The sequence below is a fragment of the Carassius auratus genome, chromosome 23, assembly GCF_003368295.1.
Source record: "Carassius auratus strain Wakin chromosome 23, ASM336829v1, whole genome shotgun sequence".
Classification (NCBI taxonomy): Eukaryota; Metazoa; Chordata; class Actinopteri; order Cypriniformes; family Cyprinidae; genus Carassius; species Carassius auratus.
The window spans coordinates 3,426,850-3,450,588 of NC_039265.1; the positions used below are offsets into that span (position 1 = coordinate 3,426,850).

At 42.9% G+C, this 23,739-nt stretch overlaps 2 protein-coding genes across 7 annotated transcripts in view; one reads left to right on the forward strand and one right to left on the reverse strand.

The window, feature by feature from the left end:
* The first annotated feature begins 5,060 nt into the window (after positions 1-5,060).
* On the forward strand, positions 5,061-15,336 carry LOC113041003 (transcription initiation factor TFIID subunit 11). 2 transcript variants are annotated; one of them, XM_026199251.1, is made up of 7 exons: positions 5,067-5,199; positions 13,563-13,575; positions 13,614-13,798; positions 13,885-14,027; positions 14,118-14,205; positions 14,565-14,661; positions 14,753-15,336. In XM_026199251.1, exons 3-7 carry the CDS (start codon positions 13,640-13,642, stop codon positions 14,881-14,883), a joined length of 618 nt encoding a protein of 205 aa, XP_026055036.1. In that variant the 5' UTR covers positions 5,067-5,199; positions 13,563-13,575; positions 13,614-13,639; the 3' UTR covers positions 14,884-15,336. The 2 variants fall into 2 exon arrangements, with proteins under 2 accessions (XP_026055035.1, XP_026055036.1); XM_026199250.1 differs by lacking the exon at positions 13,563-13,575 and having other exon boundaries at positions 5,061-5,199; positions 13,639-13,798.
* A 312-nt stretch (positions 15,337-15,648) lies between these two features.
* LOC113041004 (UHRF1-binding protein 1-like) overlaps positions 15,649-23,739 on the reverse strand; it is a 32,928-nt gene continuing 24,837 nt past the window's right edge. For 4 of the 5 annotated variants that reach the window (XM_026199254.1, XM_026199252.1, XM_026199256.1 and 1 more), the window contains 4 exons: positions 23,057-23,331; positions 22,784-22,892; positions 22,596-22,681; positions 15,649-17,452 (listed from right to left, as the gene is read on the reverse strand). In XM_026199254.1, coding sequence (XP_026055039.1) covers positions 17,342-17,452; positions 22,596-22,681; positions 22,784-22,892; positions 23,057-23,331 — 581 coding nt within the window. In that variant the 3' untranslated portion in view covers positions 15,649-17,341. The remainder of the gene's footprint in view (positions 17,453-22,595; positions 22,682-22,783; positions 22,893-23,056; positions 23,332-23,739) is intronic. The other variant, XR_003275330.1, reaches the window with a different exon arrangement.

Sequence of the window (23,739 nt, forward strand, 5' to 3'; positions counted from 1 at the left end):
TAAAAAGCCAAACCGACAGATGATGGACAAAGAGAGACAGACAAACAAGACAAACAGGCAGGTGATAGACAAACAGATACACAGACAGACACAGTCTAATAAAAATACAGACAGACAGACAGGTCTGATAGACAGCCAAATAAACATAAAAACTTAACAGACAGACAGGCCTTGAAAAAAACAACAGGACAGACAGCAGGCAATGGACCAACTGTTAAGAAGAAAGATAGACAGACACATGGAGAGACAGACTGGAACAGATGGACACATAAACAAGCAGAAGGATAGATAGACAGATAAACAGTCAGTTAGAGAAACAAACAGACAGACAGTCTCAGATTGAAAGGTGGACAGACAGAGAGAAAATGCAATAGAGAGACCAGACAGATGAGTATAAAGATATCTCAAAAGAAAGTCCTGTTAAATCCACACATGGACACAATGTGTAGAAGCAGACAGGCACACGTATGAACACACAAGACACCATGTTGAAACCACATTCCAAGAAAGAGAGAGGACTCTCAAACTCCGACTCAAACTCTTTCAAAACAGAACGGCAAGTCTCAACAGGACGCCTGGTGCCGTACAGTACACAGGAAGAAGAAACCGTGCAAGCAAGTGCTGATCTTTAGTTTCCAAGCATTAGGAGACCTCTGGTACACAGACACAAGCCATTAAGAGACACTTCATCTAACAATTCTTTCATCCATCTTTTTTCTACAATGGCACATAAGAGGAGTTATTAAACAGAAGAAGCTGCACTTTTCCATACAACCAATGAGAAAGGTTACCACAGCTGTCAAACCAGATTTCAAGATACAAAACGATCAAATAACTTTCAAAGACTGGGAATACTGTATGTAAACTCTAAAATATATTTTAGACGACGCCTTTGTTTATCCTTTTTGGAGCTTGACTGTCATTGCTTCGCATGCATTTTGACTGCAGACAGAGTGTACATTCTTGAAAACATCTCCTTTGGAGTTTCACAGAAGATAACACGAGCCATCTCTTCAAGGCATTACAAACCGAGTGAAGAGAGTGAAAGGAAGTCTGTAGTGCGAGGGAATTTGAGAATATTGGGGTGACAGGGCTTTGATAAGTGCTGGATAGTGTCCACAGAGGGCCAAACTGTCATCGTTCAGTGAAACCAAAGCCACTCAGAGCTCTTAAATGAGTCCAGACGTGCCCCTCTGAGATCCACTGCAAATATAGAAGCAGCTATCTGAGCGTTTCAGGAGAACGGTCCAAAAGCAGCCGACATGAGAAGGAGATCTAGTGCTTCCTCTATAATACTGTCAAGATATATCAGATATTCACTTTGAGATCATCAGATGACAAATCTGGCTGGCCAATTACAGATTTAGTAGCTGTCATCTGTGTCACTTTCACATCTACCAACAGTACTCCTAACACATAAACAATCGGTTTTTGATTTATGAAAATGTTGTGCAAGTTCATTTAATTTACAGCAACTTGGCATACATCTCATTTCAGTATAAATCAACAATATCAGCAATCTAGTGCCTCTTCAGTTACTGGACTGTGTGAAGCACTAGCTAACACTAAAATAAACGTCTCCCTTCCAACCCTTTCAGCTTGCTTCTACAAGTCTTTGATTTGTGTTATCATTAGGGGTGTCACTATTAATCGATTCCGCGATTTTCCGACCGCATCGCGATTCTCTCTTGAATCGATCGATTAGTTTTTAACAGCAGAGGGCACTGTGTGCTTCAGAAACAGCCATACTCTGCTTTCTTCCAGTTTCAGAAACACATCACTTGAACTATTATTTTATAAAGTCTGAAAATGTTGACGCGAATCACGAGTGTTCACGGTGCGCCGTTTACATTATTCTCACTTCATAAAAGCATAAAAATCGGCTGTTAAAAACTACCTTCAGAACTGATTCCAGAGAGAATCGCGATGCATTCAGACTCAATACACGTACCAAATTATCGTGGCACCCCTAGTTATCATGATTCGTGCTTCAGTACAAGCTTACACATCGCAAGAGCAATGTTGTACCGGGTGCGCTACCAAGCAAGTTTACTACGTCAGAAAAGCCATACATATGGAGCTGATTATGTGGATTCAGATGTCAAAATGTATTAGTCTACAAATAATGCACCATTAAGTGTTCTAACCTCATCATAACATGAAAATAAGCATTTATTGATCAATAATTTGCTTGTGCGATCATAATTTGTGTGAAACCGAAGTAGTTGTTGGTGTTTTGACTGGCACTAATGTTCCTTTAATGTATAAAACGATTTTATTGTACAGCTAGGTTTTTGGAGTTCTACAAAAATGTAGGTACATGTAGTAAGTGCAGATTTGTGAGAGGGTTAAATCTTAAGGCTCTCTTTGTAAACAAACCAAATCTGACGCAAACACAAACAGAGTAAGACACACTCACCAGAAAAGACTATTGACATTTACTCTACACACATGCCAGATGACAGGCTGCATGCAAACACAGCACTCCCTTTAACACCTGCCGATAATTCAGACTCGGGTAAGTAAATACAGACTGATGCTCTTAAAGATCTCTGGCCTGTGAGCAGAGGGAGGACAGACGCTCTCTTATTCTTCTCCTGCTGGCACCGGTTCCAGCCGATCATCCGTTTATTTACCTCCGACACACGCTGAGCCGCTCTTTCTCACCACAGAGCGCTGCCAGACATTGATCCACTGAGCCAGCGAGAGACACAGATGCCAGTGGACACAAAGACCTCTGATGGGGAGAAGGGCTGGGCAGACGGATGCCATGATTTCTGGCCTCTAAATGCAGACTAGTTGATAAATGTGCACAGGGAATAGGTAGAATCTGTATGTGTGGGTCAAAAATGGACAGAAATGAAACCATGAATTCAGTTTATAGCTCACCATCCACTTTGAAATTATGCCTGAACATATTCAGACTGGACTTTGATATGCAAAACCAAATCAGAGCCATTCTGGTGCTCAAGTGCATGCAAATGTGATCCGCTCTCCGTTCACACACTGCACTGAGAATCATTTGCATTTGTATCACACTCCTCCACATCAGCACTGTAAACACATGTGTAAATCACATCTAGTGGGAATGTCCTGTATCTCAGTATTACGCCACTGATTTTGCTTTGTAACAGCAGGGATGATGGCGCAAGTTACTCGTGCTTTCAAGACTTAAAGAGGAACATCATCGTGTTTATATTGCACAAGAACTGACAGATCGGCTGTTTCAAATAGAAATGATTCCTTGAGCTACTCTTTATGAAAGCCAACAGAAATGCGTTTACGGGTTTAAAAACAACTAATCCACATGTAACAGAGAAAACAGGGGCTTAGCTTAATAACAATCAGGTTTGGAGTCAAAGGTTCAATTGTGTAAACAGCCATATATATATATATCAGAGCATGTTGTCACAGGTTCCAAATGTAAACACAAATATGCTGTAAAACATGGTCTTTTTAACTTGGGACAGCAGACTGCATTTCAGTACAGTTCTTCTCAAACTAGTCTTTTGAGAACTGACCCCATAGTGTGTGACAACATGCCCCCTATAACAGACATCCCAGTGTTTCATCACAGCCTTCAGTGATCTTTTCTCCCGGGAGATGTTCAGTGTTTGTACAGTTGAGACTTCAGTGTTTGTGTGACTCAGAACCTGAGCGATATCAGTGTGTGACAACTAGCCCCGCTCGGGCTCGTGCACGGATAAAGCAGTGTTTTTTCTTACCTGAGCAGACTGGAGAGCGCGTGTGAGGAGCTGTGTCCGCCGCTCCCGATATTCCCGGACGATCCGGAGCCTCCGGAGGCGGCAGACCCGGCCGACGGTCTCTTCCCGGACAGCAGCTTCTCGACGGCGGCCAGATTCCCGGTGCGCGCCGCCTCCAGCAGCTCCTGCTCCTTCCCCATCTCCCCGCGAACGCACGGCCTCACGAACCCACTACACGCGTCTCCGGCTCGGCTACACGCATCCACGCGCGCTCGACTCGCTCGGTCCAACAGCGGCGGCTGTATCAGGGTCAGTCCCGCTCCAAGCGCAGCAGCTCCGGGGAAACTTCTCTCCCTGCGCCGCGACAAACTTCCTCTGGGCTCTGGCACGGACCGACACGTCACTTCCTCGACGGCTGCGCTGCTCGGTGACGTCGCGCTATCATTTAATCACACTAATGACGAGGGAACAGCATTTAGGGGATTGAGATCGATGGAAGCCCTCGTCTGATCACTCATCCTGACATTAGAGCAAGAAGAAACCGCGAGGGTTCATCAAGGATTGATGGAGAAATTATCAGAAGAGTCTCTTATGAAGTCAATCATTATGAACAGCGCTTTACATATGAATTATATAATTACATAATTCCGTAGTTAAGCCAGTCTTGAAGAATTAATATTATATTGATGTTGAAATAGTAAAATGTGTACCTTACCCGAATAAGGCTTATTGATCAGAAGATTATTTGCCTTATTGTTTGTTTGATTTCAAGCAAATACTATAAATGTTTATTTAAATGTACTTTCATTTAAGTATAGATTTACTATACCGTTATATAAAATAAATTAATTATTTGTACAATTTAAAATAGTACGCCTGACAATTTAATAGTGTCTTAAAACAGAAACACACAGAAATAGATTATTTGGGTGAAATTAATGGTCTATAGTTAATAAATAAAAAATATAAAAATATATAACATCAGTGATATAAAGAGGTATTTATATTATTAAATGAATCCTAATAATTCTATTTGAAGTCGTCCGCGTGTATTTTCTACTCACTGAATGTTACATGAGGTATATATAATATTTAATAAAAATAAATATATAATATATATATATATTTTTTTAAAGCAGGTGTGAATCCTTGGAAGTAATATGTTTAAACAATTATAGTTATATTAAACAGCCATTGTATACAAATATCTGCAATAAGACAAATAGTTTCTCTGAATGCGTTTGAATGGATGATTCGTCTGCCTGAGCCCCTTTGGGTTATTATTATTGGTTATTATGTAGTAAATAGCGCCACTCAGTGGTGAAGTGATATATGGCAGTGGTTGAAATGTTTGTGGACTCTTATTTTGAAAGTGCCCGGATCTTGTCGTCTGTACCGAGTCTGAACGCAGTCTGCAGACGCGGAGAGTTTGTGGAAAACACTTCTTTGATTCCGTGTTTTTATAAACTGTTCTCAGCGCGGCTGTCGGTCTGAGGTATGTTAGTCCATGTTAGTGTGTATGTGTGCTTGCACAATAAGCGCCTCTTTCTCTAATAAGTTATTTCCAAAGCAATTCACACCAAATCAAATGTAAATCTATGCACAAAACATGAATATTACCACGTTTTCTAGTAACATAAAATGTAAATATCGTATTTTGTGAGCTAATATAGTAATGAATGTGATATAACTATGACAAACATTTAGTAACATGAAACGTTTCAGAATAACTGTATCTCACCAGTATGTTTTATGAGACCGCTTCTCGAGAATAAGAGCATCACATCATTTGATGAATTGAAGAAACGTTATGTACAGTAGGTTATATGAAACATATCAAAATATGGACTCGGTTCCGTATATAAAAAATAATACATAACCTGAAAAAACAAACAAACACACAACAGCCTTGTCCATTATAGGGAATAATATTTAGAGATTTTTACAGTTGCAACGAATTGTGTTATCGTTTAATAGATTTATAATGTTGCATACATTAACAGTTTTAAAATTATTATAGAGCACACAAAAATGCTTATATATATATATATATATATATATATATATATATATATATATATATATATTAAAAAAAATGTTTTTAGAAATTAATTAATTGCTAAATTAAAAGGCATATATTTATGTCTATCTGAGTTAGTTTGGGCTCAAAACATAACAGGTGCAAAGAGTTTAACTGGTGTGAAAACGGATGTCTTATGAATGTTATACGTCATACTAACTTTACCGTAGTCTTCACATCTAAGTTAATAATTAAAAACACCCAGGGAAAAATACAGTAAAAAAAAAATACAGTAGATTTTGTCTCATTGACACAAGAACAGTTGAACTGTATACTAGAGCTGCACGATATTGGGAAAAAATGACATTGCGAAATTTAATTTTTCTGGGATTATATATTGCGATATGAAATCTAATTTAATTTTTTAGACAAACAAAAATGGGGTGAGCACAATTACATTCTCATTTTAAATGATTTAAACATCGACACCATCGTGTCAATTGATTAATATGCGCGAGGGAGAGAGAGAGAGCAAGACAGCGCTAGTGTTGTTTGAAGACGGTGAGCGTGCGGCAGGGGCTCTCTCTCTCTCTCTCTCTCTTTTTCTCTCCCTCTGTATCTATCTCTAGCACTCAGTCTCTCTCTCTCTCTCTCTCTCTCTTTTTCTCTCCCTCTGTCTCTATCTCTAGCACTCAGTCTCTCTCTCTCTGTCGCGCTCTCTCTCTCTCATCTCACTCTCGCGCTCTCTCTCTCGCACACACTCTCTCTTGCGCTCTCTCTCTCTCTCTCGCGCTCTCTCTCTCGCACGCTCTCACTCTCTATGCAAATGATAAACTTTCACTCTATTATGGTTAAGCTGTGCAATTAATCCGCGAATCACATTTGTCAAGGGCCGTACAGTTAATGAATAACGGATCAACTACAACAGCCTACATCGCACATCCTGCGATGTGACTATCGTGGATTTGTACATCGCGATATTGATGCTTAAACGACACATCGTGCAGCCCTACTGTATACAGTGAAGAATACAATACATAATGAAGCATTGCAGGGTAGGGCTGGACAATAATTCAATATCAACATGTATCCCAGTATAATTTTTTTCAAAAACGGTGATATGATTTTTAAACACAATTCCAATATTTTGTTCCAAAATTAAGACACGCGGGTGTTTTATATGACTGTATCTCTGAAGGGAACCGTCTGTATTCAGAAAAGTCTTCGTTACTGGAGAAACCGCTGGTTCTACCCTGTTCTACCGCTCTCACAGCGCCTCCTGCTGCCGGAGAGTCTGTTCTGCCACTTTCACAGTGCCTCCTCCTGGCGGAAAGTCTGTTCCTGCTGGCGGAAAGTCTGTTCCTGCTGGCGGAGAATCTGTTCTACCGCTCTCACGGTGCCTCCGCCTGGCGGAGAGTCTGTTCTGCCGCTCTGACAGCGACTCCTGCTGGCAGAGAGTCTGTTCTACCACTCTCACGGCGCCTCCTGCTGGCGGAGAATTTGTTCCTTCTGGCAGAGAGTCTGTTCCTGCTGGTGGAGAGTCTGTTCTACTGCTCTCACAGCGCCTCCTGCTGGCAGAGAGTCTGTTCTACTGCTCTCACAGCGCCTCCTGCTGGTGGAGAGTCTGTTCTACTGCTTTCACAGCGCCTCCTGCTGGCAGAGAGTCTGTTCTGACGCTCTGACAGCGCCTCTTCCTGGCGAAGAGTCTGTTCCTGCTGGTGGAGAATTTGTTCCTGCTGGCGGAGCGTCTGTTCCTGCTGGTGGAGAATCTGTTCTACCGCTCTCACGGTGCCTCCAGCTGGCAGAGAGTCTGTTCCTGCTGGCGGAGAATTTGTTCCAGCTTGCGGAGAGTCTGTTCTGCCGCTCTGACAGTGCCTCCTGCTGGCGGAGCGTCTGTTCCTGCTGGTGGAGAATCTGTTCTACCGCTCTCACGGTGCCTCCTGCTGGCAGAGAGTCTGTTCCTGCTGGCGGAGAATTTGTTCCAGCTTGCGGAGAGTCTGTTCTGCCGCTCTGACAGTGCCTCCTGCTGACAGAGAGTCTGTTCCTGCTGGTGGAGAATCTGTTCTACCGCTCTCACGGTGCCTCCAGCTGGCGGAGCGTCTGTTCCTGCTGGTGGAGAATCTGTTCTACCGCTCTCACGGTGCCTCCTGCTGGCAGAGAGTCTGTTCCTGCTGGCAGAGAGTCTGTTCTACCGCTCTGACAGTGCCTCCTGCTGGCGGAGAGTCTGTTCCTGCTGGTGGAGAGTATGTTCTGCCACTTTCACAGTGCCTCCTCCTGGCGGAGAATTTGTTCCAGCTTGCGGAGAGTCTGTTCTGCCGCTCTGACAGTGCCTCCTGCTGACAGAGAGTCTGTTCCTGCTGGCAGAGAGTCTGTTCTACCACGCTCACGGCGCCTCCTGCTGGCAGAGAATTTGTTCCTGCTGGCGGAGAGTCTGTTCCTGCTGGTGGAGAGTATGTTCTACTGCTCTCACAGCGCCTCCTGCTGGCGGAGAATTTGTTCCTGCTGGCGGAGAGTCTGTTCCTGCTGGTGGAGAATCTGTTCTACTGCTCTCACAGCGCCTCCTGCTGGTGGAGAGTCTGTTCTACCGCTCTCACAGTGCCTCCTGCTGGCAGAGAGTCTGTTCCTGCTGGCAGAGAGTCTGTTCTACTGCCCTCACAGCGCCTCCCGCTGGCAGAGAGTCTGTTCCTGCTGGCAGAGAGTCTGTTCTACCGCTCTCACAGTGCCTCCTGCTGGTGGAGAGTCTGTTCCTGCTGGCAGAGAGTCTGTTCTACTGCTCTCACGGTGCCTCCTGTTGGTGGAGAGTCAGTTCCGCCGCTCTCACGGTGCCTCCTGCTGGCGGAGAGTCTGTTCTTGCTGGCGGAGAGTCTGTTCCTGTTGGCGGAAATTCTGTTCTACCGCTCTGACAGCGCCTCCTGCTGGCGGAGAGTCTGTTTTGCCACTCTGACAGCGCCTCCTGCTGGCAGAGAGTCTGTTCCTGCTGGCGGAGAGTCTGTTCTGCCGCTCTGACAGCGACTCCTGCTGGCAGAGAGTCTGTTCCTGCTGGCAGAGAGTCTGTTCTACCACTCTCACGGCGCCTCCTGCTGGCGGAGAATTTGTTCCTTCTGGCAGAGAGTCTGTTCCTGCTGGTGGAGAATCTGTTCTACCGCTCTCACGGTGCCTCCAGCTGGCGGAGCGTCTGTTCCTGCTGGTGGAGAATCTGTTCTACCGCTCTCACGGTGCCTCCTGCTGGCAGAGAGTCTGTTCCTGCTGGCAGAGAGTCTGTTCTACCGCTCTGACAGTGCCTCCTGCTGGCGGAGAGTCTGTTCCTGCTGGTGGAGAGTATGTTCTGCCACTTTCACAGTGCCTCCTCCTGGCGGAGAATTTGTTCCAGCTTGCGGAGAGTCTGTTCTGCCGCTCTGACAGTGCCTCCTGCTGACAGAGAGTCTGTTCCTGCTGGCAGAGAGTCTGTTCTACCACGCTCACGGCGCCTCCTGCTGGCAGAGAATTTGTTCCTGCTGGCGGAGAGTCTGTTCCTGCTGGTGGAGAGTATGTTCTACTGCTCTCACAGCGCCTCCTGCTGGCGGAGAATTTGTTCCTGCTGGCGGAGAGTCTGTTCCTGCTGGTGGAGAATCTGTTCTACTGCTCTCACAGCGCCTCCTGCTGGTGGAGAGTCTGTTCTACCGCTCTCACAGTGCCTCCTGCTGGCAGAGAGTCTGTTCCTGCTGGCAGAGAGTCTGTTCTACTGCCCTCACAGCGCCTCCCGCTGGCAGAGAGTCTGTTCCTGCTGGCAGAGAGTCTGTTCTACCGCTCTCACAGCGCTTCCTGCTGGCAGAGAGTCTGTTCCTGCTGGCAGAGAGTCTGTTCTACTGCCCTCACAGCGCCTCCCGCTGGCAGAGAGTCTGTTCCTGCTGGCAGAGAGTCTGTTCTACCGCTCTCACAGTGCCTCCTGCTGGTGGAGAGTCTGTTCCTGCTGGCAGAGAGTCTGTTCTACTGCTCTCACGGTGCCTCCTGTTGGTGGAGAGTCAGTTCCGCCGCTCTCACGGTGCCTCCTGCTGGCGGAGAGTCTGTTCTTGCTGGCGGAGAGTCTGTTCCTGTTGGCGGAAATTCTGTTCTACCGCTCTGACAGCGCCTCCTGCTGGCGGAGAGTCTGTTTTGCCACTCTGACAGCGCCTCCTGCTGGCAGAGAGTCTGTTCCTGCTGGCGGAGAGTCTGTTCTGCCGCTCTGACAGCGACTCCTGCTGGCAGAGAGTCTGTTCCTGCTGGCAGAGAGTCTGTTCTACCACTCTCACGGCGCCTCCTGCTGGCGGAGAATTTGTTCCTTCTGGCAGAGAGTCTGTTCCTTCTGGTGGAGAGTCTGTTCTACTGCTCTCACAGCGCCTCCTGCTGGTGGAGAGTCTGTTCTACTGCTCTCATAGCGCCTCCTGCTGGCAGAGAGTCTGTTCTACTGCTCTCACAGCGCCTCCTGCTGGCAGAGAGTCTGTTCTACTGCTCTCACAGCGCCTCCTGCTGGTGAAGAGTCGGTTCTACTGCTTTTACAGCGCCTCCTGCTGGCAGAGAGTCTGTTCTGACGCTCTGACAGCACCTCTTCCTGGCGAAGAGTCTGTTCCTGCTGGCGGAGAATTTGTTCCAGCTTGCGGAGAGTCTGTTCTGCCGCTCTGACAGTGCCTCCTGCTGACAGAGAGTCTGTTCCTGCTGGCAGAGAGTCTGTTCCTGCTGGTGGAGAATCTGTTCTACCGCTCTCACGGTGCCTCCAGCTGGCGGAGCGTCTGTTCCTGCTGGTGGAGAATCTGTTCTACCGCTCTCACGGTGCCTCCTGCTGGCAGAGAGTCTGTTCCTGCTGGCGGAGAGTCTGTTCTACCACTCTGACAGTGCCTCCTGCTGGCGGAGAGTCTGTTCCTGCTGGTGGAGAGTCTGTTCTACCACGCTCACGGCGCCTCCAGCTGGCAGAGAATTTGTTCCTGCTGGCGGAGAGTCTGTTCCTGCTGGTGGAGAGTCTGTTCTGCCGCTCTGACAGCGCCTCCTGCTGGCGGAGAATTTGTTCCTGCTGGCGGAGAGTCTGTTCCTGCTGGTGGAGAATCTGTTCTACTGCTCTCACAGCGCCTCCTGCTGGTGGAGAGTCTGTTCTACCGCTCTCACAGTGCCTCCTGCTGGCAGAGAGTCTGTTCCTGCTGGCAGAGAGTCTGTTCTACTGCTCTCACAGCGCCTCCTGCTGGCAGAGAGTCTGTTCCTGCTGGCAGAGAGTCTGTTCTTCTGCTTTCACAGCGCCTCCCGCTGGCAGAGAGTCTTTTCCTGCTGGCAGAGAGTCTGTTCTACCGCTCTCACAGCGCTTCCTGCTGGCAGAGAGTCTGTTCCTGCGGTTGGGGAGTCTGTTCTACTGCTCTCACAGTGCCTCCTGCTGGTGGAGAGTCTGTTCCTGCTGGCAGAGAGTCTGTTCTACTGCTCTCACGGTGCCTCCTGCTGGCGGAGAGTCTGTTCTTGCTGGCGGAGAGTCTGTTCCTGTTGGCGGAAATTCTGTTCTACCGCTCTGACAGCGCCTCATGCTGGCAGAGAGTCTGTTCCTGCTGGCGGAGAGTCTATTCCTGCTGGTGGAGAGTCTTTTCTGCCGCTCTGACAGCGCCTCATGCTGGTGGAGAGTCTGTTCCTAATGGCAGAGAGTCTGTTCTACCGCTCTCACAGTGCCTCCTGCTTGCAGAAAATTTGTTCTGCTGCTCTCATGATGCCTCCAGCTGGCGGAGAGTCTGTTCCTGCTGGCGGAGAGTCTGTTTTTGCTGGCGGAGAGACTGTTTTACCAGTCTGTTCCGGCTGGCGGAGAGTATGTTCTACTGCTCTGACGGCACCTCCTGCTGGCGGAGAGTATGTTCTACCGCTCTCACAGCGCCTCCTGCTGGCAGAGAGTATGTTCCTGCTGGCGGAGAGTATGTTCTACTGCCCTGACAGCACCTCCTGTTGGGTGGAGAGTCTGTTCCTGCTGGTGGAGAGTCTGTTCCTGCCACTCTGACAGCGCCTCCTGCTGGCAGAGAGTCTGTTCCTGCTGGTGGAGAGTCTGTTCCTGCCGGCAGAGAGTCTGGTCTGCAACTTTCACAGTGCCTCCTCCTGGCGGAGAGTCTGTTCCTGCAGGTGGAGAGTCTTTTCTGCCGCTCTGACAGCGCCTCATGCTGGTGGAGAGTCTGTTCCTGATGGCAGAGAGTCTGTTCTACCACTCTCACGGTGCCTCCTGCTTGCAGAAAATTTATTTGTTCTACGGCTCTCACGGTGCCTCCAGCTGGCGGAGAGTCTGTTTCTGCTGGCGGAGAGACTGTTTTACCGCTCTAACAGCGCCTCCTGTTGGTGGAGAGTCTGTTCTGTAGCTCTGACAGCGCCTCCCGCTGGCAGAGAGTCTGTTCCTGCTGGTGGAGAGTCTGTTCTACCGCTTTCACAGTGCCTCCTTCTGGCAGAGACTCTGTTCTACTGCTCTGACGGCACCTCCTGCTGGCGGAGAGTCTGTTCTGCCACTCTGACGGCACCTCCTGCTGGCGGAGAGTCTGTTCTACTGCTCTCACAGCGCCTCCTGCTGGCGGAGAGTCTGTTCTGCCACTCTGACGGCGCCTCCTGCTGGTGGAGAGTATGTTCTACCGCTCTCACAGCGCCTCCTGCTGGCAGAGAGTATGTTCTACCGCTCTCACAGCGCCTCCTGCTGGCAGAGAGTATGTTCTACCGCTCTCACAGCGCCTCCTGCTGGCAGAGAGTCTGTTCTACTGCCATGACGGCGCCTCCTGCTGGTGGAGAGTCTGTTTGCTTTCAAGTCCGTCTCCAGCAACATGTTGTTTTTCTCTGAAGTAACTCAGAGCACTTTTCATACTCTTAATACTGCTAAAGCACATTTGTTTCAATCTATAAGAATAATAAGCTTACACTACCGGTCAAAAGTTTTTGAACAGTAAGATTTTTTTATTTTCTTAAAATATTTTCTTTTAAATAATTCTTCTGCTCACCAATCCTGCATTTACTTGATCCAAAGTACAGCAAAACATTTAATATTGAAATGTTTTACTACTTAAAATTATTTTAAATTCTAATTTATTCCTGTGAATTTTCAGGATCATTACTCCAGTCTTCAGGGTCACATGTTCCTTCAGAAATCATTCTAATAATCTGATTATCAATATTTAAAACCGTTGAGCAATTTTTTTTTTTTTTTTGATGAATAGAAAGATCAGCATTTATCTGATTTCCATTCAAAAGCTTTGAGTCAGTATGATTTCAAATCAGAATATAAGAATAATTTCTGAAGATCATGTGACTGGAGTAATTGTGCTAAAAATATAGCTTTGAAACCACAGGAATAAATTACATTTGAAAATATTTCCAAATATAAAACAGTTATTTAAGTAGTAAAAATATTTCAAAATGTTACTGTTCTTGCTGTATTTTGGATCAAATAAATGCAGGCTTGGTAAACAGATGATCATTTTTTTAAAACATTAAAAATCTTACTTTTCGAAAACTTCTCACTGGTAGTGTATATTAGCCTATAGTTAGAAGTTAAAGATATGAATATTAATTAGGTGAGTCTGAGATGATTATTTGACAGTGATTTTCACATTTATTGTTTGTATGAAGGCTAAATATAAAAACGGTGAACCTTAAATTATTTGTGCTGTTTTTTTTTTCTGAAATATTACATGGTTTTAAATGAGGTGTCATAGACTTGACAAATTCATTTTTCATAAGTTTGTATGCACAACTGTTGTGGGCATTCTTGGCAGTTTTAACAAGGTTTTTTTTTTTTATATTGTTCATATCAATATCAGAATTGTATCATATTGACCAAAATGAAGATATATATATACCGTCGTATAAATTTTGGCCATATCGTCCAGCCCTATTGCAGGTTGAGTTTAATGTGTGTGTCAGCTGAGCATAAACTAAGCGAGAGTTTCTTACTCTCTTCTAAAGCATGGCAGACCCGGCCCGTGTGAAACCCATCGCAGTGGTCAGCGAGGCGCCTGCAGAGAGACCCAAACCGGGCGAGGGGTCCCGGGACGCTCCGGGGAGCAGCAGTAAAGTCTCTGAACTCACTACTGTCCAGACCACTGCCAAAGAACAGGGCAAAGTGGTGAGTCCGTTTCTTAATCGCAAAGACTACGAGTGATTTATTTGCTAGAAATGTATTTATTCATGTTGGATCTGATTGTGCTTTAGAGGTCTGCTGAAGATGATGCAGCTGGTGAGGAAGAAGGATCTTCATCACTTCATCCTCCTCCTGCTAAAAAACTGAAAGTGGAGCATGACAAGAAGAAGGAGAAACGCCATAAAGTTGATGAAGATGAAATACAAAAGATGCAGTAAGCTTTATTTGGATACATGTTACTTCTTGTTCCGTTGTGTGCCTTATTCTGTATTAGGATGCAAAACTTCTCCGTTTTATTCCACAGAGTCTTAGTATCCTCATTCTCTGAAGAGCAGCTGAATCGCTATGAGATGTACAGACGCGCTGCTTTCCCAAAGGCAGCGATTAAAAGAGTAAGTGTGGAGCGATTTCATTTGAAACTAACCATATGCTGAGTGAAAAAGATTGTACAGGCTAAGCTAAGATTGTATTCAGTTGTTAATTAATACTTTGAGACTTGTTGCATACTCATTGGGACTCGTCAATACAAGCAGGGCTCTGATAACGTCTTGATACTGGACAATTAGAGAAAAAAAAAACATATTATTCTGATGTAGAGTTTAATGTTAAACAGAAATACAACATTTATTAGATTCAAATTAGGATCCTTCTAAATGATCATAGGAACTCTAATGGTGTCACGCCTTCTGTTTGAACTATAAGATGAAAAGGGCTGGACGTTTTTTTGAAACGGTTTGTTTCTGTTCTCCAGCTGATTCAGTCCATCACAGGATCCTCGGTCTCTCAGAATGTGGTCATCGCCATGTCTGGGATTGCCAAGGTGTTTGCTGGGGAGATTGTTGAGGAAGGTTGGTTAGACACTGAAATATGATTCATGTAGAAACCGTGTGGCTCATGAATTGTTTCCATAAAAGTGTTTTTCTTTTCGTCTCTCTTCAGCTCTCGATGTGTGTGAGAAGTGGGGAGACACGCCACCCCTGCAGCCCAAACACATGAGAGAAGCTGTCCGGAGACTGAAGAGCCGAGAGCAAATTCCCAACACCAAACACAAAAAAATCCTCTTCCACTGAGCTCCAGTCCCTCTCGCGACTCTATTAGAAAAGACTCTCTGTTAGTATTTCTGTGGGGGAATGGACACTACCAGATATCTGATGTGCTGGGAGTGCACTGTTGGTATCTTGGGTAATAGAGGATGTGGTATATCTCTTGTTTTGTCCACGGTCTGTCCTCTGGAGCATGTGACGAAATAAAACAATAACAAGTGAATGTTAGTGAAGACTTTTAGGATGATAAATATTGTACGATTCCTAGCTGTCACTCAGAAGTAAGTGTGCCACTGAGATGTCTGTCGACTCGTTTTTTAAATGTTTCGTAATATTTGTTGTGTTTTGAGAAATGCATGCATGTGCATGGATGTTTTGTGTATGGAAATGATATAAAAATGTAATCTTTGGAGTTGAGGGGGGAAAAGAAATAGAAAAAATAAATATTTCGATGAACCCAGAGCTGTCTATAAAAACCAGCAGGCACGAGTAGTGTTATCAATCAGGAGAAGGTGGATTTAATTCTATCATAAGCTCATTTTGATATTTGTAAGGTGAAGTATCAAATGTTTTTACACATTTTTTAAACTATATAGCCATCTGTGTTAAAGGGAAGTTATCTTTTGTTTAACCCACAACATCTGGACAACAAGTGGTTCATGGGTTCCCTAGCGGTGGAGCATCGGAGTTTCGAAGCGGTGTGACGTAACGAAGCTTAGTTCGCTAAAGTCACGAGACTTTTCTCAGTTTAAGGAGTGCACTGACATTATGTAGCTGACAGAAGAAACAAAGTTCAACTTTAAGAAACATTTTATTGATCTTCATTGGTCTTGACACATTTTCACACGGTCATGGTTCACAGAACCAACGAAATATCAGTTTTGTTTTAATATTTTGTTCCAGGACTTTAGTGGTGATATTACAATATCGTAATGAAAAGATCAGAGGTCAAACTAAAAGCTTGGATTTTTATCCGTAGAGGGACATGAACAGTACTGAATTAACCAAAAGACCATCAAGACATCAGACACGACCAAGCACAACTCATGATAACAACGTGATAATCGTACAATCTTACACTGTATCTGACAGACATTACTTTAAATAGATTAAATAGAATAATTGTTGACAGCAATATTAATATGAATGGCAGCTCAGATCAATTGGTGATTCAAATGAGAAATGTTCAAATTCATTTTTGAGTACAGACTTTGAAATCTTGGCAAATCTGAGCCACTGAGAACTTTTCTGAAACTTTAAAGGAGAGCAATGAAATCAGCACGCGTGTAAAGTGCATTTCCATTTCATGTAAATATATGGCAAAACATAAACGAGGTGATCTTACAGCCGGAGAGGAGCAGATCCATCATTCTGCTCCACACTGTCTGACAGCTTCATGTGTAACACACACACACACACACACACACACACACACAGAAGTGAATTCAGTACCAACTACACAGCTAAAAACAATCAATACTATTAGTAAAATCAGCTCAGTATGCTCATTCTGATCACAGGCAATCTTCAGAAACAGTAACAATCAGCCTTACATTAAATTAAATAAAACAGATATAAAATAAACAGTCAGTGTTCTTGATGCTGTTGCACTTCAAGTAAAGTCATGCAAAACACGTTTTCTTCCATGCAGTGAGAATGAAGTTATTTTTGATCGTACCATCTACAGAAAAGTCTTTATAGTTTAGACTACAGTAACATAAGTTTTCTAAAGGTCTGTGGAAGACAAATCTCTTGATACACTAACAGAGATTGTTTAGTGTATATGAATGCTACACATTGCACTCAAAGCCGAAGCTCACTGGAAACAGAAAGATGGGCCACATTTGAAATAACCAGACATTCGCTGATAAATCAATCCAAACGTCTGAAGATTAACCACAAAAAAACATCCTTGTGATCCACATCTGTCAGTGGACATCCAATCAAATAACCATCTCATGCATATAAAGTTCAAATAAATATGCATAAACGTCAATATATTTGTCTGAACTCTACAGAGTAGTGATATATCTAAAAGTGACTTTAGTGTAACAGACTTGAACCAAAAATAATAAATTAAATACGGTAACCCACTGTAATAAATCTGGATAGAATGTGTGAGATTGACACAAGTAAGCATTGTAATACTGAATCAAAGTGAAGTCTCATCATTTGAGCACCAGCACTGGCACTAATGCTCCTCGGTGACCGCTTCATCTGTACGGCACAACACTCAGGAACGTCTATCAAGCCTAAAAGCTGTACACGGTCCTCTCGTGAAACTTGTGTGAGAAGCATGCTGAGCAGAAGTAAAGAGATGATCCAGTGTGCAGTGAAAGAGAATATGTGACTGGATTCAGTCCCGTGTCGTGCGGCCACATACAGAGAAACGTCACTACAGGAAGAGACCTGTGATTTCACACTCAAGAGATTAAGGGATGGATTGTTGAGTTGGACTCGAGTCTGGTTTCTTTCCCTTTGTTCATCACAAGGTGAAGGAGGGGTTGTGTTTCATCACTTCCTGTAGCAGGCGCTCTCGGTCAGACAGGGCTTTCTCGAGAGCTGACTGGACATCAGCGAGTCTGGACTCCAGAGACTGAACCAACAGAGAAACAGAAACCGATCAGATTCTCAACATCAGATGTGATCAGCTTGAACAAAAACACTCTTTTAAAACACACTTTAAAGCCCTATATTCCCTATATCTTAAACCCGTCCAAATCTGCTAGGTCTGTAATAATTACAGAGCAAATTCAGTGATCCTGTGAGAAAACTGGTATTTGTAGTAAACCTGTGGTTATACTATGGTAATGAATCTGAATGATTCAGAAAACAGACCCTCCTACCTCTGTAATAAACACAGAGATGCTTAGGTGATAAGAACCTAAACTCAAACGTCGTTTAGAAACCTAGTCCCGTTTGAAAAGGACTCAAGAGACAATTGTTGTGAGCAGTTGTAGCAATATATACCTTCACCCATAAGTACACTCTAAAAATGGCTGGGTTAAAAATAACCCAATTGGCAACCCAGCACTGGGTAAATATTGGACAGAACACGTGCTGGGTTAAAGTAACCCAGCATGCTGGTTTACACATTTTAACCCAGCATGCTGGGTTATTGAGAAAACCCAAGATAGAGTCATTTTTACCATTTGTGGGTTTGCATTTTTATTATTCTGGGTTATTCTTGCTGGGTTATTCTCATAATTTCACTTTTACTTAACAAAGCAATCATGGATTAATAAATAATGAAGAATACAGATTATTTAGACTGTTAAAAATATTTTTAATGCCATCTGACATTCAAAAACTTGTACCAATGACAAACAACATGGAATTTTCCCTTTTTTTGTTTCCAGCAAATGCAAAATAAATAATTAAAATAAAAATCACAGAATTACAGTTGCAATAAATAATAATTTTTTTTCTGAATGACCTGTGTCTAGCTGTTTAACTATTACATTTTGACATTTTTAGCTATTTAAATACACAGTGAAATGACATTAACAATTAACATTCTTTAAATTTAAAGATGTCCTTAAATTTATATCAAGTATATAAAGACTCCTATGTAGGTAGATGTGCACTGCTTAGTGTAGTTCAACATATAGTTCACCCAAAAATGAAAATTATGTCATTTATTACTCAACTTCATGTTGTTACAAACCCGTAAGCCCTTCGTTCATCTTCAGAACACAAGTTAAGATATTTTCGTTGATATTCGAGAGATTTCAGACCAGGGTGAATAATTAACAATTTTCATTTTTGGGTGTACTATTGTCAAACACTTAAGCTCTGAAGCAAAGATCTACACCTGAGAGCAGTGTAGTCTGCTATAGAGCCTGTCTATGGAAGGACAATTTTCAAAAGGAATTGCAAATTATATTTTCAATTGTGTTTTCCACATGTGACAAATTGTGACATAATCCAAACACAATTGCAAATCTTGAACAAAAACACTGAACAAAAATTACTTGATGCATTCATGAATGCACAGTGACTGCCAAATTTCAAATAGAAAAGCAAAGTCCATTTGCAGCTGTATTTTCCATGTATTATGAGTAATAAGCCTGTCATATTAATCAAATACTGCATTATAGCAGCTTTACAGTATTAAATAGGAAAATAGTGTGTAATAATGCAAAGAGACAAAAGTAAACACTCAGTTTTCAGTTGAAGTCAGTTCATCATTGATTCAGTGATGTACCGTCCCTCTGTACAATCAAGTCGATGATATCGCTTGATATTAATTGTCTCAAACTAAGGAAAACCAAGGAACCAAAACTCCATCTGTGACAGAATGGAGAAAAAAACCTTGGGAGAAACCAGACTCAGTTGGGGGTCAGTTCTCCTCTGACAAGACGAAACCAGTAGTTCAATTCCAGGCTGCAGCAAAGTCAGATTCCACTGCATTCTCCGCTGTCTTTCTGGGCAGTAGAGGTCCTTTCTATGTGCTGATCCACCATCTGGTCTGGATACGTACTGGATACGGGTGACTGCAGTGACCCTCTGATCTGGACACAGACTGGATCTCGTGGCTACGGTGACCTCGGAATAAGAGAGAAACAGACTAATGTTAGCATAGGTGCAACATAAGAACAAGTACATGAGGTTTTATGAATTACCACATCTGTTTTTTCACTGTTTCGCACATGTTACCTGAGAAAACACAAATGGAATCACAATTACTGTAGCATCTGAATTTAAAATGCCTCACATTGAAAGCTGTCCATTTTTGCCAGAGGTGGGACCATACTATGGAGAGTGTTTGTATTGGGAGGTGACGTCACTAAAAGACAATTGTGCCAAATGCTTTGAACAATGGAGGTTAAGGCACTACTTAAGGCATCTGCCGCTCCGAGAGATGTGTGATAAAGAACAGACAGTGCAACCCGGATCTCCCTATATTCTTGGCACCTCACACAATAAATAATTCTGTCATTTTTACCCCAAATGCAGCTACTATCCCCTGCTAACAGTTAGTGCCACATGGTACTATTGGTCAATATTCACCATTAACCAAATGCTTTTCACCTGAGGAATAAAATATAAGGTAAGATGCAAATAAGTAAATAAGAGTAGAACTGCAATGTTGTTTTGCTGACGTGCATCAGAGTGCAAACAGTGAGAGATTTGGGGTAAAAACTACAGAATATATCCCAATAAAAAACACGCCCCATAGTATAGTCCCACGCTTGACACAAAATGACAGCTTTCTGTGTAAAGCATCTGAAATTCAAATGTTTTTTAATTGCATCTGGACTATGTCACAATGTATGCATCCACATGTGGAAAAATGCAATTAAATATACAATTTGCAATTCCTTTTGAAAATAGTCCAGAATATCCTTACCTGTCCATTGATTATGATAATGCCTTAGAGATCTGCTGTCATGGGTTTTGTGGACTCTGCTCAGTTAAGGAATTCCATGTTTGTTCCAACCTTTAAAATAAATTTAAAAAAAAAGTTCAATTAACTGTGTGAAGTTAATCATGAAATTGACCAATCATGATTATTTGTGATATTCACCTATGAGTTGGTCTACAGAAGCAGAATATGATATAGTGATTGGCTGAAAGGTGTGCTTTCAAACTGTCTAATCAATGGGATGTTCCAGTCATTATACATCACAGTTTTATGTTAATATGCTGGCTATATCAAACACACACAGTCACTGGCACAGATAAGGGAGATCACACTGCATGCGCACACAGATATTTCTATGACAAGTCACGTAGGTAACTTACTGTGTTACTCCGCAGCTTTAAAACAGTCCATATAACGTTAGTTGATAAACACGAACTTACCGTTAGACGCCTCAATAAGACTGCATTTGACGAGTTTTTCTCTCACAAATGTATCCATGTGCTTTTCTGACAGAAAAAAAAACACATTTTGAATTATAATTTGTATGTAAAAATACTTTATAAACCACACAAGCATCAAATCACCTCACTAACGCGGCCCTCGCTGTGCGTGCGCGCACTTTGAAGAGACGCCGATTCTTTTCCGGGAATCACTTTGTTCGAGAATTACTGAACCGGTTTATTTGAACCGGATCGTCGGTTCTTTTAGACCTGCGGTCCGACTATATCGTACGTAATTGTATGATTTACATGTCGATATGGACAACTGCAGGCGTTTACATTAGAGCAGAAAGTCGTATTCGCTTTTTGAACTCATTTCACTCACTTAAATGTTAAATTCGTTTTTCAGTGTCAGAAACAACTTTTTCCTCTATTTTCACAGGTATTCGCATATTTCAGCCATCTGTAACTGTCTGAAACTTAATAAAACTGTATTAATCTGTCGTCTCAGATACCTTAACACGATTATGCGAGTCACGTAACGTAGGTTGGCCGTTTGAGGTAAACTGTTCATCATTTAACGTAAATAATGTTGGCCTGTAGAAGTTTAACAGTATTGTAGCCGCAAAAAGGTTATAATTCTGCCAACTTAAAATAATTATTAATGAAAACATTAAATAAACTTACCTTAAAACAGTTGAAAGCTGTGTCTTTGCCCCGTTGTTCTTCCAAAATGACCGTTGGGGAGCGATTTAAACATCTTCAAGGCGCGTTAAATAACCCAGCGCTGGCCTGAAACAACCCAGCGACGCAACCCAGCAGGTTTAACCCAACACCTGGTAAATTGAAACTACCCAAAAGTGTTTAAAAATAAATAAAATAACCCAACAAAATGACCCAACAGACTCAACCCAGCATTTTGGGTTAAAAAATAACCCAGCAGTATTTAGAGTGTAATAAAAGACATGTAATTAAGGTATCAAATGCCACCGTTGACATTTGAGAGTCTTGTCCTCGAATGGAAAATTACTGTAGGCTTGAAGCTTTAAAAACTAAAATATATATATATATTTTTTTATCTTTCTCTGAAAAGGACACACGCACAAAACCTCTACAATCTTATGGAAGCCCATTTTGGCCACATAAAAAAAAGTCAGGCTTTATATATAAAAAAAAAAAAAACTATTATGTAATAAAAAGCACAATTATGAATATTTGTCATTTTGAGATGCTACGTAAATTATGAGATAAAAAAAATCCAAACCGAGACACTGTCATAATTATGAGACATTTCAAATGAAAAAGGTTAAAAGAGAAATTAAAGTCATAATTATGAAAGGTTGGCACTGAAAAAAACAATTATGACATAAGTTGAAATTAATGACAAACATAATTGTCAAAACAGTAGAAATACACATCAATTATGATAAAGTTGAGATAATAAAAAGTTGAAATTATGAGCCAAAAAGTCAATCATTACAAAAACTCAAAGACAATTCTAATTTTATTTTTTATAATATAATATATTTTGTCTTTTTATCTAAATTTTGACTTACAATCTCATAATTTCCACTTCTTTAGTTTTATCTCTGAATTCTGACTGAAGCATATTTTTATTTTATTTTTGGCACAAATGGGCTACCATACAAAGCTAATTTGTGCTTGCGTTTAACAAAAAAAAGGTACCGCAAGATGTGACACACTAGGTTTGATCCAGACAACGTCAAAAGTCATTATATCTTTTATCTTTCTATGTCCATCCTGACATCATGCATCTGGAAATGCAACGTTCAATTCAAATATGAGTGAGACTTAAAAACTACGACAGGGGCAGATGTTCTGTTTGACATCTCGAACCAAACTCAAACATGGCCAAACACATAAATAATGCAACCTAACATTGAGTAGAATGATTTTCTAATATATGACACCTTGTTCTCCTCCTCAGCTCTGAAGCAGGACTGGCCAGCTCTATCTCTGTCCCCGTCTGTCTCGATCCCTGATTGGCTCTGCGCAGCTGCATGTGTAAAAGTGAAACAGAGGAAGCAAACGTTCGTTTAAACGGTGACAGATATCCTGTAATCTGAGCAGCGGCTGGAACCAAACCCAAAGCACTCACGTCTCAAGCGGAGGACCCCATCATCCATACGCTCCAGCACGATGCCGTCCAGAGAGAAGAGCACAGGAACTGGCTGAGGAGCGGTCGGGTACACACGAGGACCATCGTCCTGTCAGAGAGGGAGAAAACCGAACACAAATCATTTCTCACTGCCTTTGTCTTGTCTTGCTTTAGAAAACGTTGAAGCTTGTCCATTAACTGGTCAACTATCAAAGGGAATGTCTAGTCTTCCATTAGCTCTGATTATGGGCATCATTTGGCCCTCATTCACACCTTTAGTGTAATAGCAGTGTCCCGTAACCACAGTCTCATCGGCTGGGGGTCTGCGCTGAGCTCGTCCTCCAGGAAGGGTCCCAGCATGTTTAGGGTAGAAGCCAGGAGCTCTGCTTTGCACCCTGTCAGGCACATTTCCATGAAGCCCATGCTCTCAGACAGAGGAGAGTGTCTGGCCGCACGGGGTCCCATCTCCATCCTGAGGGCCACTGCTGGGGGACAGGAGAGAGACCGGGGCCCGGGAGACAGAGGAGCACTCGGAGAGGAAGAACCAGCTGTTGTGGGGAGAGAAAACAAAACATTTTGGTAAATCTTAAATAAGTGTCATTACTGCATGTATCTGCACACACATGATGTTAACATCAGTGTGTTTCTACCCTGGAGTAAGCAATATTATGGATAAAAGAGCCGTATTTTAGCCGGGAAGCAACGCGTTGAATTTAAAAAGGTCTTAAAGATGGATTTGTTTCTTAAAACACAGTTTTTTGCTCCAGTGGTTTGAATTACTTGTGATGTTTTTATCAGCTATTTGATTCTGATGGCACCCATTGCCATGGCCAATATATTAACTATTTTTTTGTTTTGTTTTGAGCGGGTTTTATTCAATAACAAATCTGTATAAACATATATTTGTGGCTTTTTGTCAAATCTGCTCATGCTCAAATGATGGTTACGTTTAGTGG